The 20,686-nt window shown below is 36.1% G+C and overlaps 1 protein-coding gene across 2 annotated transcripts in view; it reads left to right on the forward strand.

The window, feature by feature from the left end:
- The window catches only part of SPRED1 (sprouty related EVH1 domain containing 1), a 140,766-nt gene that overhangs the window by 76,510 nt on the left and 43,570 nt on the right, over positions 1–20,686 (forward strand). For both annotated transcript variants that reach the window (XM_040492250.1, XM_040492251.1), the window contains exon 3: positions 18,755–18,923. In XM_040492250.1, the coding sequence (XP_040348184.1) occupies positions 18,755–18,923 (169 nt within the window). The remainder of the gene's footprint in view (positions 1–18,754; positions 18,924–20,686) is intronic.

The following is a 20,686-nucleotide window of genomic DNA, read 5'->3' on the forward strand; positions in this document are numbered from 1 at the left end:
CCCCCCCCCCCCGCCCATTTCTGGTATCCTTTAAAGCTCATTCATGCAACTTGCCTTCCTTTTGTAAGCATTCACTAGAACTCGAGGATAATGTTAAATGTTGGTGCTAATGTTGGCTTCTTTGTGAATTTAGTGGAATTTCTAGTGTTGCACAGATAAAAGTATGATGTTAGCTGTTGCTTTGAGATGTCCTTTATTATGTCAAGGAAGTATCTTTAATGTCTCTTATGTTCTGCCACCAGAAGTTGATATTCATTTTTCTGAAATCTAGTTTTGCAGATGTTCCATAGACTGTTTTAATTGATATTTTTATTTAGACACTCATAGATTATTAATTGCTGTTGTAAGGGATAATATGAAGAGATACTGTTATGTTACCTTTTACCCGGTTTTCTCATTGGTAACATTTTGCAAAACTATATATAATCACAATTAGAATATATATTCATATTGATACAAGCCATCATATTCAGATTTTCCTACTTTTGCTTGTACTCACTTTGGTATTTAAGACTATACAGTTTTACCATCCACAGAAGATACAAAACAATTTAGTAACCACAGGAATCCTCCCTCCTGTTACTCTTTTATAACCACATCCACCTCCTCCCTGGCCTGGCAACCACTCATCTGTTCTCCATTTCTATAGTGTTGTAGTTTCAAAAGATGTTATATAATTGGAATCACAAGTATTTGCTTTTTTTTTTTTTCCTTTCTTTCATTTACTGTTGTTCCCTGAGGGTTCATCCAAGTTGCTGAGTGTATCAAGTTTGTTCCTTTTTATTGTTGGCTAGTATTCTGTGATGTCTTTGTACCAAATTTGTTTAACCATTGACTCACTGAAGGACATCTATGCTGTTTGCAATTTTGGGCTTTTACAAGGAGAGCTGTTCCAAACATTCACATGCAGGTTTTTTTGTCAATCTAAGTTTTATTTCTATGGAATAAATGACGAAGAGTGCAGTTGTTGAGTGAATGATAGTTTTTTGTAAGAAGTTGCCAAACTTTTTTCCCAGAGTGGCAATAGTGTTAAATTTCCACTAGCAATGTATGCAGTGTGTGAACAATCCCAGACTTTTCTTGGCATTCTTGCCAGCATCTTGTGTAGTTACATTTTTTATTTTAGTCATTCTGGTAGGTATATAGTGAGAGCTCTCATTGAATGGCTAATAATATTGAATATCTTTTCATGTGCTTATTTGTACCTTGTTTTGTGAAAAATCTGTTCATGTCCTTTGCCTGTTTTTCTTATTTTTTTTTTTTTTTGATGTTGAGTTTTGAGAGTTCTTTATATATTCTAGGTACTTGTCTTTTGTTGGGATATGTGGTTTGGAGACATTTTCTCCCAGTTCATAGCTTGTCTTCTTATCTTCTTCACTGGATCTTTTGCAGAGCAAACATTCATATTTTTAAGATGTTCAATTTATTAATTTTTCCTTTCATGGATCATGATTTTGGTGTCAATTCCAAGAACTCCCTGTCTTGCCCTAAGTCTCAAAGATTTATCCTGTTTTTTTCCTAAAAAGTTTTATAGTTTTACATTTTATATTTAAGTCTTTGGTCAAATTGAGTTAATTTCTATATAAGATATGATACTTGGATCAAGGTGATTTTTTTTTTTTTTGCCTATGAATGTGCAGTTTTTCCAGCACCATTTACTCTATTTGTCTATCCCTCCGTAAGTATAACACATTGTATTACTATAACAATATTGTAAGCCCCCCCCCAGCCCCTGCCATGTATTGGATGGTGGTTTTATTATTTCTTGAGATTATTTAGCTATTCACAGGTCAGTGCCTTTCCATATAAATATTTTTTTCAGAAGTTCTTTTTTTTTAACATTTTTTTTTTTGAGAGAGAAAGAGCATGAGCAGGGGAGGGGCAGAGAAAGAGGGGGATAGAGGATCTGAAGCAGGCTCTGTGCTGACAGCTGCTAGCCTGATGTGGGGCTTGAACCCAAGAACCATGAGATCATGACCTGGGCTGAAGTTGGACGCTTAGCCGAGCCACCCATGCGCCCCTTTCCATATAAATTTTAGAATAATCTTAACCTATATGTACAAATTCTGTATTAGGATTTTGATAGGAATTATATTAAACCTGTGGGTCAATTTGGGGAGAATTGACATCTTTACTATGTTGAATATTCTAAGCCATGAATGTGATTTGTCTCTAGTAAGGTCTTTGCATTCTTTCATTAGCATTTTGTGAGTTTTAGCATAAACACCCTATATTTGTTTTGTTAAGTGTATTATTTTTCTTGGAACAATTGTAAACGTAATGTGTTCATAATTTTGATTAGTGCATACTCATTGTATAGAGAGATGTTTAATTTTTGTATCCTGTTACTTTGCTGACCTGTGAGGTTTTAGATTCTCTGGGATTGATTATTTATTTATTTATTTATTTAGAGAGCATGTGTACATGTGGGGACTGGGGAGCTAGGGGAAGGGGTAGAGGGAGAGAGAGAGAGGGAGAGAGAGAGAGAGAGAGAGAGAGAGAGAGAGAGAGAAAATTTTAAGCAGGTTCCATGCCCAGGGCGGAGCCCCACAGGGGCCCAATCTTTCAAGCCTGAGATTGTGACCTGAGCTGAAATTAAGAGTTGGTTGCTTTAACCGACTCAACTACCCAAGTGCCCCTAGGAGTTTTAAATGTAGATAATCATGTCATTTACAAATTTGAACAGCTTTATTCCTTCCTTTTGAATCTCTATGCCTTTTATTTCTTTTTCTTCCATTATTGCAGTGACAAGAACTTCCAGTTCTGTGTTCGAGAAGAATGATATTAGTGTACATCCTTGCCTTGTTCTTATCTTAGTGGAAACACATTCAGCCTTTTACCCTTGAGTATGATGTTAGCTATAGGTTTTTTTTATAGTTCTCTTTAATGAATTGAGATAATTCTCCTTTGTTTCTAACTTGCTGATAAACAAACATTAAAAAAAATTTTTTTTTTAGAGGGGCACCTGGGTGGCTCAGTCAGTTGAGCATCTGACTTTGGCTCAGGTCATGATCTCACGGTTCGTGAGTTCGAGCCCCACATCGGGCTCTGTGCTGACAGCTAGGAACCTGGAGCCTCCATCAGATTCTTTGTCTCCCTCTTTCTCTGTCCCTCCCTGGCTCATACTCTGTCTCTGTCTCTCTCAAAAATAAACAGACGGTAAAAAAATTTTTTATTTCTCACTTGCTGATATTTTTTATTGTAAATGCATGTAAGAATTTGTCGAATGCTTTTTGTGTAGCAGTTTATATGATCATATCTTTAGCTTGTTGATATGATAGATTATGTTGATTGATTTTGAATGTTGACCCAGCCTTGTTGCCTAGAATAAATCCCACTTGGTCATGGTGTATTATTGGGTTTGATTTGCCACTTTTTTTTTTTAGTGATCTCTATACTCAGTTTAGGACTCAAACTCATGACCCCGAGATCAAGAGTCACATGCTCTTCTGGATGAGCCAGCTCTTCTGAATGAGGGCACCTGGCCCTCCCCCCCCCCCCATTTGCTACTATTTTATTAATGAATTTTGTATAAGTTATGAGAGGTATTCGTGTGTACTTTTCTTTTTTGGTATGATCTTTGGTGTTGGTATCAAGGTAATACTGGCCTCATAAAATAAATTGGGAAGTGATTTTTCTGTTTTCTGGGAGAGATTGTTAAAAATTGGTGTTCTTTAAGTAGTTCGTAGAATTCTCCAGTTAAATCATCTCAGTATAGAGAGATCTCTTTAAGAGCTTTTAATTGCAAATTGAATTTCTTTAATGGTTATAAGACAGTTCAGGTTATCCTTTATCTTGACTGAGTTTTGATAATATCCAGTTTTCAAAGAATCGTTTTATTTCTTCTAAATTTTCTAATTTATGAATGTAAAGTTCTTAATCTATCAATTTTACTTTTTTTTTTGAACGTTTATTTATTTTTGGGACAGAGAGAGACAGAGCATGAACGGGGGAGGGGCAGAGAGAGAGGGAGACACAGAATCGGAAACAGGCTCCAGGCTCCGAGCCATCAGCCCAGAGCCCGACGCGGGGCTTGAACTCGCGGACCGCGAGATCGTGACCTGGCTGAAGTCAGACGCTTAACCGACTGCGCCACCCAGGCGCCCCTATCAATTTTACTTTTAAAGGCTGCAAGCTCTTTAGTGGTGATGTCACTTGCTTCATTCTTGAAATTGGGTATTTGTATGTTCATTTTTAATTTGTCAGTCTTGCTAGAGATTTATCAATTTTATTGTGTTTTTTTAAACCAGCATTTTGTTTCCTTTTTTTTTTGTTCTGTTTTCATTGATTGATTCTTACTTGTTTATTATTATTTTCTTCCTTCTGCTTACTCTGTTTTTCTAGTTCTTTGGGAGGAATTTCAGTTATTGATTTGAGACCTTGCTTTATTCTAATATCCATAGCCTTTTGAAAGGCTTCAATTCACTGTAGTATAAATGTTTGGATTTATAAAGTTTAGCGTTATTTATTAAATTACTCAAATATTATATATCCTTCTCTCTCTCTCTCTCTCTCTCTTTCTTTCTCTCTCTCTTTGGTTTACTTCAACTCAAAGGCTGAAGCTCTCCAAATATCATTAAGTTTTGGAATATTTTTGTGTTTCTAAATGGTTTTGTGTAATATAGGTATTGCTGTATGAGTTGATTAATAAAGATTTATGGCTGTTAAATTCTCAGATCATTGAGGTAGACTCCTTCAGAGTTGTATGGGTCCCTTTCCAAATTCGGTCGACCCAGTTGAGGGAGTAGAGAATTGTTTAAGCTTGTTTAGTTTTAGTCTGGCCAATTTAAAGACCTAACAGCCTATGAGGGCTTGGGAAAGGAGCCATGGAAGGAAGTAGGAGGTATTGCCGGAGCCCAAGAATTTCATGTTGTTCTTTGTGTGGCCACCAGGAGTTAGAGCAGTGTCTTAATTCGAAGTCAGTAGCAGCGCTTTGTTCCTGTTTCTCCTCACAGTAATCCCTTCTAAATTCTCTTACAAGGGATGATAGCCTTCTTGATTGTGGTCTCTAGTGCTTGACCTGTTCTCAGAGGTGCTGAGAGAACCACAGTGTATCTCATTTTCCATTCCCTTATTGCTCTCAATTCCTGCTGATTCAGTTTCTCTAATGGTTACAGGTTTCTAATGGTTTTGTTTTCTTGTCAGTAAGTTTTGATAAGTTATAGTTTTTCTTGGAAATCGGCTCTTTCACTTAGTTTTTCAAATTTAGGGTTTTAAAATCTTACATTGTATTCTTTATTACTTTCTAAATTTTTGCTGTCCCTTCAATTTTGTCGCCTTTTCCTCTTATTGTTTATCTATACTTCCATGCCTTTTTTGTTTGTCCATTTCATTTATTTGCAAAGAATCAATTTTTAGCAAGAATAGTATAAGATCTCTTATATACCTTGTACTCAAATATAGTTTTTCCCTCCCAATACACTAATTTTTCTTACCATTTTGCCATGTTGGTTTATTATTCTTTCTCCTTCCCCAGTACACACACACACTTACTTGTTTTTGAACTATTTGAGGTAAGTTGCATGTATTCTGACCTCTTAATACTTCAATGTATTTTTCCTAAGAACAAGGATATTTTCTTAGATAATCACAGTTTAATTATCCTATTTAGGAAATTTAACATAAATGTGGTACTTTAATCTACAGTCCATATTCGAGTTTTGTAAACTGTCTTAATAATGTTCTTACAACATTTCTGCTCCTTCAGTACAAGATCACATAGCATTTAGCTGTCACGTGTCTTTATTCTCCTTTAATCTGGAGCAGTTCCTCAGTCTCTCCTTTATGACATACATGTATTGAAAGAGTACTGGCTCCCTCCGTCTGTTGTAGCTGAACTGCTGTTATGTGAAAAACAGTGCATTGTTCCTTCTATTCCTTTTTAAGAATGTCTAAAATTGACTCAGCTCAGACCATAGCATTAAACACAAATTTGTATTAATGGATAATTAGCAAAATTCTGTATTTGATAATACAGTTTCATATTTCTTGGTGTCTTTCGTAAAGGATACTAGCTTTTATATCATCCAGAAAACTAAACATCCTAATATGAAGCAACTATTTGAGATCTACCAATTATTGATTTTCAGTTATGAAGTAATTGAATTTGAATTTGGCATTTTTATTCCAAAAATGAAATGATTTTTCCTTGGAGTCCAAAATATTTCAGAAAGTTACTAGTGAAAAAATTTACATCTAGTTACAACTAGACTACTTCTTAGATAACACAGTCTGTAAACATGTAATTATCTATTTGTAAGGTAACAACTATAATAAAGTACATAGTAGTTTGAAATTACGTATTTAGTTTTACTCTGCTCTCCCAAATTATTAGTTGTTATTAATGAAACAAAAATGCACTTGCACCCATTTTTGACTCGGTTTATTTTAAGTACTTCTGGCAAACAGTTCAGTAATATTACAATGGGAGTTTTGCTCTATATTTCCCCAAATAACTTAGAATATATCTTCAGATGTTTTAATTATTTAGTGACTGTGGCATTTCCCTTTTCTCCCGTCTGTAAAATACTCTAGAGTTTCTTTCAGAAGAAGGAAAAACATTGGAGATTGAAATTTTTCACTGCCTTTGGAATCTGTTAACTTTAGCTTTACGGACTTTATTCATAAGCTCTCTTGAGGTCCTCAGAGTACCTCAGGATACTCCCTGAGTACTCTGATGATACATCATCAAAAATCTCCTCCTCCTGTATTCAAAAAAGGTCTCTTCTCATAATTAATGATCTCCCAGTTTCTCATAACAACTGTTGTTTTATGAATTAGTGGGTCACCTGGTGACCAACATCACCATTACTAATACTATTGAGGGTTTGCCGTGTGTCAGGCACTATTTTGAGTACTCTGTATGTATGTATCAGGCACTATTTGAGTACTCTGCATGTGTAAGTGAAATAAGTAAAAATCTCATAACCAGATGCATAATGAGTGGTGGAGACTGGATGAGACCCAGCTAGTCTTAGCTACATAGCCCACAAGATTAATTAGTTAATTACTGTACCAAATTCTTCCTACACAGTACTAACATTTTCCTTCCTGGGAAGTGTATGTATCCTCTTCTGGCTCCTAGTCATACCTTAGTCATTTTGTTTGTTTGTTTGTTTATTCATGAATGAGAGAGAGAAAATCTTTTTTTAAATAATTTTTTAAATGTTTTATTTATTTTTGAGAGAAAGAGAAAAAAACGAACAAATGGGGGAGGGACAGAGAGGAGGAGACAGAGGATCCAAGCCAGGCTCCCCACTGCCAGCACCAGAGCCAGAAGCGGCACTCCCTCAAATTCACAAACTGTGAGATGATGACCTGAGCTGGTTGGAAGCCCAAGCAACTGAGCCACCCAGGTGGCCCGAAAGTCTTAAGCAGGCTCCACGCTCAGCATGGAGTTCGATCTTAACACCGCAAGATCATGACCTGAGCAGAAATCAAGAGTCTGGCCCTTAACTGACCGAGCTACCGAGGTGTCCCCTATAACTTAATCATTTTATTTTGGATACTCTTGTAAATATGCATTCTCATTAACCATTTTTCTTTCCTTTCTCTTTGAACTCATAACCTGGCATTATAGGGAAATCACTTGTCTCTCTTCATCTGTATTGGATTTTAATATATTTATGCTAACAGTAGTTTACTTTTCTTAAATTCAGAGATCACCTGTTCATCTCTATTTTTTTCATAATTAACATATATATAAATGGAATAAATAAAAGCCTTAATAAGAAGAAAGAGAAAGAATATTTGTTCTTTTTTGTTCCCACTAGATTGGAAGACTTAAAAATCCTATTAAATATTTATGGTTCCAAAAGTATTTATTTAGCTAGAAAAGAAGTTAGACTTGTATGTCTCAACCCACTTAGATCTGTTTAGATCTGTATTGGAATGCAAAGCTTTTCTACCAGAGACGCCTACATTGTTGTATATTTTCTCCTTTGTTATTATAGTTACCTTCCTGAAGCTGGCTTCAGCCAGTCTATTTGCAGCAATTATATTCTTTTCATACTTGGTCAGGTCTGTTGGTATATGTAAGTCTGAAAGTTCTTTCTTTTTTTGAAGGAGTCATTACAAACATTTATGTGGTTTTGAATTTGTTGCTCTTTCTAGTTAAAAAAAATTTAATTACACATTTGTTTTTTAGTTTATAAGAAAGCTTCATTTCTAGTCCCAATATACTTGAAGGTGATCAAAAGTTCAAAAAGTTCTAGTGCTAGTGCTGATTCTAAAACAAGACTCCAATTTATTCTTCTTTGTTAACTAGCCAAATCCTTAATGGATCGGTTAAAGGTTATTGATGTCAAATTACTTTGCAACATAATCTTTTATAGTTATTCTTGTTGAATCGATCTTACATTTAATAGTCACTTTATGATTGCTGTTAACACTGTTGATATCTTTTCTGTTTATTAATATAGTCTACTTGGGAGGGATAGATAAGAGGGCAGGGCCACCAATCTACTTTTAAACTTATCTTTAGTCTCTAATTTGGTGTCCTTTGTGGTTACAGTGGAGGTCTGATGAAATTCACATCCTTCCAGAACTCTAACATCAGAAAGAAGACTAAACTATTAATTGGGATTAATTAGAGATGATTTCAAGTTTAACAACTATATGTAGAATATTTTTAAGATTATATTCTTATTGACTTCTTGGAACTGCTTTTAGTATAGTCTTAACAGAATTTAGAATTATTCATTTCATTTTATATCAGATCTTCTCTTACAAAGAAGCTCTAAGAGTGAGTGTGGGTCACGTATTTTGGGAGAATTATGTTTTAGGCCTACAGAGTGAGTACCTTTTAATTTGCTATATTGGTAATTAATAGATTCAACTCTCTTTTGGTCAGAAATAATCCCATTATCTTATTTTTCCTACAAAGTAAATCACCTGATAATGTTGGATTGATTAATTGTAATCTATTGGCGAAAATAAAATTGCTGTTTTCCTCACTTTATTTGCTAATTATGTTAATTATGAAATGGTGACCATTGAATTTGCTTCCTATATGCCTATTACTATTAGTATTACTGTTATCTTAAGGTATAGAATTAATATATGCAGTGGGCTAAAGTCAGAACACATTGTTCTTTTTTTTTTTTTAATTTTTTTTTTAACGTTTTATTTATTTTTGAGACAGAGAGAGACAGAGCATGAATGGGGCAGGGGCAGAGAGAGAGGGAGACACAGAATCAGAAACAGGCTCCAGGCTCTGAGCCATCAGCCCAGAGCCCGACACGGGGCTCAAACTCACGGACCGCGAGATCGTGACCTGGCTGAAGTCGGACGCTTTAACCGACTGAGCCACCCAGGCGCCCCAGAACACATTGTTCTGATACAGTTGAGGAGGGGCAGTGGAAGGGGAGAGTCAGCAGAATTCACTACATTTTAAGAATCCTTTCAGACCTTAAAATTATTTTTGTTTTTCAGGAATGCTGATTTGGTATTGTTCACATCATGGGTAAAATTCTCTTGAGGCATTGTTTGACCTACCTTTCTTTTTTTAATGGCTCTTAATTCCAGTGATTTTTTTTTTCCAAAATATTTATTTGGAGAGAGAGGGAGAGAGAGAGAGAGAGAGAGAGAGAGAGAGAGAGAGAGCACGAGCAGGGAGGGGCACGGAGAGAGCGAGAGAGAGAATGCCAAGCAGGCTCCTCGCTGTCAGTGCAGAAGCCTGCTTGGGACTCAGTCTCACAAATCGTAAGATCATGATCTTGAGCCGAAATCAAGAGTCAGATGCTTAACCGACTGAGCCACCCAGGTGCCCTGATGTTTGTTGTTGTTGTTGTTGTTGTTGTTGTTGTTTTTAATTTCAGGTGGACAGTTGTTGTCCCTGTTGGTTAATTAGAGTGTGCTTTATGTTGGCCTTAATATGATGAAAGTGCATTTATTTTTTAATGCTACTTAAAGTCAAAAGCAAAATAACTTTCTAATATTGTGTGACTTAGATGAGAAATTGTTCTATTTTGCACACAGAGGCTTTAGAATTAATGTAAATGTTGAATGATACAGAATGTTTTAAGGAGCATATTTTTTAAACTACCTACAAAAACAGTGGGTAGTTGTGCCCATAGAGTAACTGACTTTTTCTGTCTCAGGCATGTCCCTAAATTAAGAATAGCTATTAACATAGTAGCCTTTTCCTAAAGGGTAGTTATGTTGATGCTACATTAAATATATAATACAAACAATAAAATATTTTTTCCTAATATTGTACGGATAAAAGTTAATAGCATGCATCATGACTAGTTTATATTAGTAGCCATGTTGTTTTTGTACCAGTTGGTATGATGTGTAGGCTCAATATTTACATGACTTTTAGGTGGAACACATTCTTGTATAAGTACTTGTGTAAGTTAAAAGAGCTAGTTTATTATCCTTCCTTTTTTCCTAGTGTATTTTAAACTAATTTTTCTGTGTGTTTTGGGAGCCTCTAAAAAATAGATGCCATTTGTAAACAAGTGGTAAAGATGAGTGTAGATTTTATTTATCTGAGATAAAATAGTTGGAAAAAAATCTTTGGAAAATTTAAGAGAGGAGTTAATCAGCAATATTCATTATTAAATTTATGAATTAATTCATTATTAAATTATTCAATATTCATTACTAAGATTTAATTTAGTAATATTTTCATGTTATAACTATAGTACCAGACTTGTTTTTTTTTTCATATAGGCAAATAGTAAATCTCTGTAAAATGCCATAGCAAAGTGCTAACACATGAAAACTCAAAAAAAATGTTAATCCTTTTTGAATACATGTAGAATGATCAAATTATCGGAAACAGAACCCTTGAGACAATTTCATTACTTTGCCTCTAACCAGACTGTACAGAATTTAGCCACCTTCTTAGTCACTTATTCCAGATTTAACAAGACTTACTATCAAAAATCATTATATTCAGTGCTGTGCTGATAAAGGTTTAACAGCTGTCCATCAGGGGTTGGAGGGAGGGCAGTGATAGATAGTTTTTTATAACTCCCACAGTGGCTGATTTCAATCAATATGAAATCGCTGCATATGGAGTTAGGAAGAAGTATGCAGTGGTACACCATTTGTTCTTTTGTTACTTCTGCATTTGGTGTCATATCCAAGAAATCATTGCCAAATCTAATGTCATGAGGTTTTTGTCCTATGTTTTCTTTTAAGAGCTTTGTTGTTTTAGGTCATATTTAGGTCCTTGATCCATTTTGAGTTAATTTCATGTTAGGTAGAGGTCCAACTTGATTCCTGTGCATGTGGATATCTAGTGTTCCCAATGTATCCAGTCATTTGTTGAAAAGACTCCTTTCCCCCAGCGAATGTTGTTGGCACTATTGTCAAATATGTTGAGGTAGTTTCCTTCTAGTCCTGATACATTGAGTGTTTTTTATCATGAAAAGATAACTGAATTTTGTCAGAAACCTTTTTCGCATCAGTTGAGGTGATCATGTGTTTTTTTTCCCCCTTTCATTCTGTTCATGTGGTATACTGATCAATTTTCATATGTTGAACTGTCCTTGCATTCCAGAAATAAATCCCATTTGGTCATAGTATATATATTCCACTTAATGGTGAATTTGGTTTGCCAATATTGATTGAGGATTTTTGAGTCATTGTTCATAATGGTGTTGGTCTATAATTTTCTTGTAGTGACTGTCTGGCTTTGATATTGGAGTAATGCTGTCCTCATGCAATGAGCTAGAATTTTTTTGAAACGTTTGAGAAGTACTGGTATTTGTTCTTTAAAATTTTTGTATAATTCACCAGAGAAGCCATCAGGTCTAGGGTTTTTCTTTGTTGAAAGATTTTTGATTACTGATTCAGTCTTTTTACTACTTACTGGTCTGTTGAGATTTTCTACTATTTGTTTCTGACTTATTCCCGATCTATTTTATGTTTCTAGTAATTTATCCATTTAATCTAGGTTTTCCACTTTGTTGGTGTACAATTGTTCATACTCACTGATAATCCTTTTTATTACTATAGCACTGGTAGTAATGTCTCTACTTTCATTTCTGATATTTGTAATTTGCATCTTTTGTCTTTTTTTTCTTTAGCATACGTAAAGATTTGTTACATTTTCAAATCTTTTTGGAAAACCAACTTTTGGTTTCATTGATTTTTCTGGGTTTTTTTCTTCATTTTTCTATTTGGTTTATATCTGTTCTGATCTTTATTATTTTTTTTTCCTTCTGCTAGGTTTGGGTTTAGTTTGTTGTTATTTTCTAGTTCGTTAAGTTGTACAGTTATGTTGTTGATTTGAAATCTTTCTTCTGTTTCAGTATGTTTATAGCTATGCATTGCCTCCTTAGCCCTGCTTTTACTGTATCCCATAAGTTTTATGTTTTTTAAATTAAAATGCCTTTTATTTATTTTTATTTTTTTAAGTGTATTTATTTTTTTGAAAGACAAAGAGAGAAACGTAGAGAGAGGGAGATAGAGAATCCCCAGCATGCTCCATGTGGTCAGCCTGGAGCCCAAAATAGGGCTCAAACTCACAAACCATGAGATCTTGACCTGAGCTGAAATCAAGAGTTAGATGCTTAACTGACTGAGGTACCCAGGCACCCCCCCCCAACCATAAGTTTTGATATGCTGTGTTGTTTTTCTTTTCATTCTATAAGTATTTTGAAATTTCCTTTGTGATTTCTTCTTTGATCAATTGGTTGCTTAAAAGTGAGTTTCTAATTTCCAGAGTTTTGTGGATTTTTTTTTCTAGTTTTCCTTTTGTTATTGATTTCTAACTTCATTTCTTTGTGGCCAGGGAAGATACTTTGTATGATATCTATATTAAAAAAATTTTTTTTAATGTTTATTTATTTTTGATAGAGAGATAGAGCATGAGCGGGGGAGGGGCAGAGAGAGAGGGAGACACAGAATCCGAAGCAGGCTCCAGGTTCTGAGCTGTCAGCACAGAGCCCCACATGGGGCTCAAACTCACAGACTGTGAGATCATGACCTGAGCTGAAGTCGGACACTCAACAGACTGAGCCCCCACCCAGGCACTGCTGATATCTATATTTTTTAATATATTGACATTTAATTTGTGGCTTAGCATATGGTCTGCCCTGAAAAATATTCCATGTGTATGTCAAGACTGTATATTCTATTGTTGGGTAGAGTTTCATATATGTCTTTTAGGTCTAGTTGGTTTATTATGTTAAGTCTTCTATTTCCTTACTTATTTTCTGTCTAGTTGTTCTATTTATTAAGAGTAAATTGTTGAATCTCCTAACTATTGTTGTGGAGTTGCCTATTTCTTCCTTCAGTTCTGTCCATTTTTGCTTCATTTATTTTATTGTCTGTCATAATGTGCATAAATGTTTACTGTTACATCTTCTTGCTCTCTAGAACCTTTTATTAATATATAATGTCCTCTTTCATCTCTTATAACCTTTTTGATTTAAAGTCTTTGTCTGATATTGGTATAGCTACCCTTGCTCTCTTTTGCTTATTATTTTCATGGGATGTCTTTTTCTATCCTTTGACTTTGAATCAATTTGTATCTTTGAAGTTTTTAAAAAAAATTTTATTTTATAGTTTATCTATTTTTGAGAAAGAGAGAGGGGGAGCACGTGCGGGGAAGGGGCAAAGAAAAAGGGAGAGGGGGAGAGAGAATCCCAACCAGGCTCCGCACTGCCAGCACAGAGCCTGATGTGAGGTTCGAATCGACAAACCATGAGATCATGACCTGAACAGAAATCTAGGGCCAGACACTTAACCAGGTGAGCCACTCAGGCGCCCTAACCTATTTGTATCTTTGGATGTAAGGTAAGTCTCTTAGAGAAATCACCTAGTTGAGGGTGCCTTGGCTGGCTCAGTCAGTAGAGCATGCGTGTAACTCTTTATCTTGGTTGGCATCGTGAGTTTAAGGCCCACGTTGGGCCTAGAAATTATTTAAAAAAGTAAAAAAAGCACATAGATTATGTGTTCTTTTTTTCCTACTCTGCCAATCTCTGTCATTGTAATTGGAGAGTTAAATATATTTACATTTAAACTGATTGATTAGGGGAACCCCAGTGGCTCAGCTCAGTTGGTTGAGAGTTAGGCTTTGACTCAGGTCATGATCTCACAGTTTGTTAATTCAGGCTCCTCATAGGACTTGGCTGCTGCTCACACAAGCCTGCTTCCAATCCTCTGTCCCCCTCTCTCTCTGCCCTTCCCCTGCTTTCACTCTCTCTCTCTTTCTCTCTCAAAAATAAATAAACCAATAATAATAATAATAATAATAATAATAATAAAATGATTGGTCATAAGGAGGGACTTCTGTCACTGTGCTGTTTTTATGTGTCTTACAGCATTTTATCTCTCATTTCTTGCATTTCTGTCTTTGTTTATGTTTGCATTGATTGTTGTGAAATGTTTGGGGCGCCTGGGTGGCTCAGTCAGTTGAGCGTCCGACTTCAGCTCAGGTCACGATCTCGCGGTCCGCGAGTTCGAGCCCCGCGTCGGGCTCTGGGCTGATGGCTCAGAGCCTGGAGCCTGCTTCCGATTCTGTGTCTCCCTCTCTCTCTGACCCTCCCCCGTTCATGCTGTGTCTCTCTCTGTCTCAAAAATAAATAAACGTTAAAAAAAAAAAAAAAAGAAATGTTTAAATTACTTTCATGTATATTCTATAGCTATTACTTTGTGGTTCCCATGGAGATTACATTTCGTATCTTCAAGTTTTAACACTCTAACCTGAATTTATACCAGCTTAAATTTAATAACATACAAAAATACTCTGCTCCTTTACAGCTTTGTCCTCACCCCTTTCGGTTGTTGATGTCACAGAATTATATCTATATAAATTGAATGCCCAGAAGTATAAACTCATGCTTTTATTCATGACAAAATACTTTTATTTTTTTCTACCACATTAATGTATTACATTTTATATTGTTCCACTATCCCTGTGTTTCTTTTAATTATTATTTTTAAATTTTTTTATTTACATTCAAGTTAGCATATAGTGCAACACTGGTTTTGGGAGTAGATTCCTTAATGCCCCTTACCCCTTTAGCCCATCCCTCCTCCCACGACCCCTCCAAGAACCCTGTTTGTTCTCTATGAGTCTCTTATGTTTTGTCCCCCTCCCTGTTTTTGTATTATTTTTGCTTCCCTTATGTTCCTCTGTTTTGTATCTTAAATTTCTCATATGAGTGAAGTCATAAGATAGTTGTCTTTCTCTGACTGACTAATTTCGTTTAGCATAATACCCTCTAGTTCCATCCATGTAGTTGCACGATTTTGTTCTGATTGCCGAGTAATACTCCGTTGTATATATATACCGCGTCTTCTTTATCCCTTCCTCCATCTGTGGACATTTGGGTTCTTTCCATACTTTGGCTATTGTCGATAGTGCTGCTATAAACATTGGGGTGCATGTGCCCCTTTGAAACAGCACACCTGTATCCCTTGGATAAATACCTAGTAGTGCAATTGCTGGCTCATAGGGTAGTTCTATTTTTAATTTTTTGAGGAACCTCCATACCGTTTTCCAGAGTGGCTGCACCAGCTTGCATTCCCACCAGCAATGCAAAAGAGATCCTCTTTCTCCACATCCTCGCCAACATCTTTTGTTGCCTGAGCTGTTAACGTTAGCAATTCTGACAGGTGTGAGGTGGTATCTCATTGTGGTTTTGGTTTATGTTTCCCTGATGATGAATGATGTTGAGCATCTTTTCATGTGTCTGTTTGCCATCTGGATGTCTTCTTTGGAGACGTGTTTAGTACTGTTTTTTGCCCATTTCTTCACTGGATTATTTGTTTTTTGGGTGTTGAGTTTGATAAGTTCTTTACAGATTTTGGCACCCAAACAGACACTCATATCAGTAGAACAGAATAGAGAACCCAGAAATGGACCCACAAATGTATGGCCACCTAATCTTTGACAAAGCAGGAAAGAATATCCAATGGAATAGAGCCGGTCTCTTCAGCAAGTGGTGCTGGGAGAACTGGACAGCGACATGCAGAAGAATGAACCTGGACCACTTTCTTAGCCCATACACAAAAATAAACTCAAAATGGATGAAAGACCTCCATGTAAGACAGGAAGCCATCAGAATCCTAGAGGAGAAAGCAGGCAAAAACCTCTTTGATCCCAGCCACAGTAATTTCTTACTCAACACATCTCCGGAGGCAAGGGAAACAAAAGCAAAAATGAACTATTAGTACCTCATCAAAATAAAAAAGCTTTTTTTCTTTTAAGAGATAGAGTGTGAGCAAGGGAGTGTGAGAGGGAGAGAGAGAGAATCTTAAGCAGGCTCCACCCCAGCATGGAGCCCGACATGGAGCTTAATCCCATGACCCTGGGATCATGATCTGGAGCCAAAATCAAGAGTTGGACGATCACCTGTGACTGAGCCACCTAGATGTTCCTAATGCCTCTTTTAAATGCATTAGTCTCTTATATTTTGTAGAGAACAATATTTGGGGTTACAAACCAAAGTTACAGTAATACCTAGCTTTTTCCTAATTGCTTTTTCCTTTAAATGTGTTAGTCTCTTAAACCTTACAGAAAAGAAAAACTGCAGTTAAAAACCAGTGTTACAATTTTACTGCTTTTATAAATGCTCCTGCACTTAACTCAGTGAGATCTTTATTTCTCCATACAGCTTCAAGTTACTGTCTAGTGTTCCTTCATTTCACTATGTAGGACGTCCTTGAACTTTTTTTGCAGGGCAAATCTAGTAGTAACCCATTCTCTCAGCTTTTGTTTATTTGTGAATGTCTTAATTTTTATCTTTCGAAGGACAGTTTTGCCATATAAAGTATTCTTTTTTGACCCTTTTTTCTTACAGTACTTTGATCATATCTGCCCACTATCTTCTGGCCCTTAAAGTTTCTGAAGAGAAATCTGCTGCTGTTTTTATTTAGGATCATTTGAAAGTGACTGTCCGCATCTCTTGCTACTTTTAAGATTCTCTCTGTGTCTCTTTGCGGCTCTGTTTTGAATTCATCTTATTTGGAGTTTGTTGAGCTTGTCAGATGCTTATATTGATGTCTTTCATTGTACCTATGAAGTTTTAAAACTGTTGTTTCTTCAGATATTCTCTCTGCCCCTTTCCCTTTCTTGTTTCTACAGGTCCTATGATGTGTAGGTCGGTCCTCTTGATGGTGTCCTCTGGGTCCCTTAAGCTGTTTGCATTTCTTTAATGTTTTTCTTTCTGTTCTTCAGATTCAGTAATTTCTACTGTCCTGTTTTCAAGTTTGCAGATACTTTTTCCGCCTGCTCAAATCTGCCTTTAAATCTCTGTAGTGAATTTTTTCAGTTATTGTACTTTTCAGCCCCAGAATTTCTTCTTAGTTTCTTTTTAGGTTTCTCTCTCTTTATTGATACTTTCATTTTTGTTTGTACACTGTTTTCTTAACTTTCTCCATATCTTCATTTAGGTCTTCAATCATCCTTAAGAGAGGGTTGTTTTTTTTTTTTTTTTAAGTTTTTGTCTAATAGATCTGCCATCAGGCCTTTTTTTTTTTTTCCTCAATGTTTATTTATTTTTGAGATAGAGAGAGACACAGCATGAGCAGGGAAGGGGCAGAGAGAGAGAGTGAGACACAGAATGTGAAGCAGGCTCCAGGCTCCGAGCTGTCAGCACAGAGCCTGACGCGGGGCTCGAACTCACGCACTGAGAGATCATGACCGGAGCCGAAGTCGGACGCTTAACCGACTGAGAGCCACCCAGGCGCCCCCATCAGGCCTTTTTTAGGGACAGTGTCTGTTGATTTTCTTTTTTCCTTTCATTGGGAAAAGGAAAAAAAAAATAATTTACTATTTTCTTGTGTGCCTTACGTTTTTTTGTTAAACACTGAGTATTTGAATCTATTAATGTAACTCTGGAAATTAGATTGTCCCCATTCCCCAAGAATTGCTGCTCCTGCCGCTGCTGCTGCCGCTGTTGTTGTTGTATTGTTGTGGGTTGTCTCTATGCTGGGAATTTGCCTAAAGTGTAAACTTAGGTCTTTGTGTATCTTTTCTGAGTATTTCTCTGGGTATGCATAGTCACTTTCTAAATTTCCCCATGAATACAATTGTTCCTGAATGTCGTAGTCTTTAGTATCTGGTACCCCAAATGGGAAAAAGTAAAAAATGATGAATAAAAAAGGATGCTGATCCTTTAAATAACCTGGACATGACTTTATTCTGTTGAGGAAGAATTTAGAACAGTAAGAGAAGGTATAACAACTATGGGTGTTTTCCTCTTTGTCTACACCTCTCTAATCATCAGCCATCAGTAATCAGAGCATGGATTTCTGGTATTTGGGGGACAGGATTCTTTTTATGCAACCTGGCTCCTGAAATTTGTATGCAAGCTCCTCCAGGAACATGTGCACAATTCCTGCCACGGGGTATGGGTAGCGGCTACTGTACTCATAGCAGAGATTGACCAGAATTCAGCACAGTTTACTGGCCATGGCTTCCCTTGGGAGTTACAAGCCTTCACCTTCAACAGACTTCAGAGTTCCAACATAGTTATATCAGACAGATTTCTGCCAGTGTAATTATTGTCTAGGTAGGAAGAAAGATTCCTTCTTACTTTGCCATCTTCCCAGAATCCCCTTTAATTCCATTTTTTTTCTGTATCGAGTGATTTTATGAAGTAGATTAAGTAGCAAGACCTCTATTTTAATAAAGGGGAGAAATGAATTTACTAAAATACAGCAAAGGCTTGCAGGTTTCATTTTATTTACTTTTTTTATTTCTTATTCTTACCTCGTTTTGTAATTAAGAGCTACATTAGAGGATTTGATAAATGTATAGTAATCTTCGGCATTTACCTTTTGGCAGGTGGTTTTGGAATGTATGCTTAAAAAAGACCTCATTTACAATAAGGTCACCCCAACATTTCACCACTGGAAGATTGATGATAAGAAATTTGGCCTTACCTTTCAAAGTCCTGCTGATGCTAGGGCTTTTGATAGAGGCATTCGAAGAGCTATAGAGGATATTTCTCAAGGTAGGTTTTCTCGACTATTTCCTTATTTTGTTTATCACATATAATAGAGTGACTTGAAGCAAGTCCGCTTTTGTGATAGGTGATTGATTAACTTTGAAAGCTCACTGTAGGCAAAGATAAAATAATGGGTTTTTAAACGTTTTATATTTGTCACATCGTAATATATATACCAGTTACGTGCATTGTCTTGAAGCCATCAGTAGCAGCCGTCAGATAATTCAGATGTTTTTAAGTAAGAGCATAAAGAAGAGGAGAACAGTTAGAACTTTTAGAATCCTTGTGTGTTGTTACATCAGTCATATCCTTGTTTGGGTTATAAAAAAGCAAAAATTTCTAATAATCAGTTATGGCTAACCTTTGAACAACATGGTTTCAATGGTGGACCACTATATGTGGATTTTTTTACAATACAGTACCATAAATGTATTTCCTCTTCCTTATGATTTGCTTGGTAACATTTTCTGTCCTTTGTTTTATTTTATTCTAAGAATATAGTGTATAATACATATAACATACAGAGTATGTGTTGATCAACTATTTATGTTATTGGTAATGCCTCCGGTCAACAATAGACTATTAGTAGTTAAATGTTGGGGGGAGTCAAAAGTTACATGTAGATTTTCAACTACATTGTGGGGGGTGAACTGGGGTTGGTGTCCCTCACCCCTGCAATGTTCAAGGACAGTGTTCGATTGTATTTGGTTATTAGAAATTTTCTCTTTTTTATATGTAGACTCTATTTTTTTCTGTGGCAAAAACCCCTTCTTAAAACTGTTCTTAACTCTTTATCTGGTTTCATAATTGAGAATTGGTAGAGACCACAGCTCCATCTATCCCTTTGCATGTTTTGCCAGTTTGTTAAGATTATTAACTCTAAGGCTTGCAGGTTTTATTTTATTATTTTTTTTTAAGTTTACTTATTTCTTTTGAGAGGCAGACAGAGAGAGAGAGAGAGAGAGAGAGCGCGAGCATGAGTGGGAGAGGGGAAGAGAGAGAAAATCCCAGGCAGGCTCCATGCTGTCAGTGCAGAGCCCAGCATGTGGCTTGACCCCATAAACCATGAGATCGTGACCTGAGCCGAAATCAAAGAGTTGGTTGCTTGACCACCTGAGCCATCCAGACACCCCTAAAGCTTGCAGGTTTTAAAGGGAAGAATAATGTATTTACATGTAAGACTGGCCTCTGCTTAATTAAGCAAAAATAAATCACTTTAAAGCCCATTTCTTCCCTATAACGAAATTATAATTAAGACTTGATTTGTTTTTCTAATTAAGAAGGGAAATTGTCTCTACAAATAGAAATTACTTTCTATATAACATAACTGAATCAAAATATATTAGCATTGTGATTTGTATATTTTGAAGATGGCATTTTGGTAGAAAAATTCAGAAGAAATGAATGAATTATGAGACTGACCATAGGCAAGAGCATGGAAATGCTTAGTACAAGTTTGTACTGATAACGTATGAAGTTGTAAATAAATCATTCATTCAGCTATTTTAAAAGATTAGAGATTGGTACAGTCAGTGATTTCCAGTTCAGAAAAACTTCCACAGAATAGTAGCAGTCATTTTATCTTTATTACAAGAATCTAAAATTCATTCTAGATCAGTATTTTGGGGTCCTTGGATGGCTCAGTCAGTTAAGCATCTGACTCTGGCTCAGGTCATGATATCGTGGTTCCCAAGTTCAAGCCCACGTCAGGTTTTGTGCTGACAGCTCAGAACCTGGAGTCTGCTTCGCGGATTCTGTGTCTTCCTTCT

The sequence above is a fragment of the Herpailurus yagouaroundi genome, unplaced genomic scaffold (genome assembly GCF_014898765.1).
Source record: "Herpailurus yagouaroundi ecotype Mexico unplaced genomic scaffold, PumYag 184, whole genome shotgun sequence".
NCBI lineage: Eukaryota > Metazoa > Chordata > Mammalia > Carnivora > Felidae > Herpailurus > Herpailurus yagouaroundi.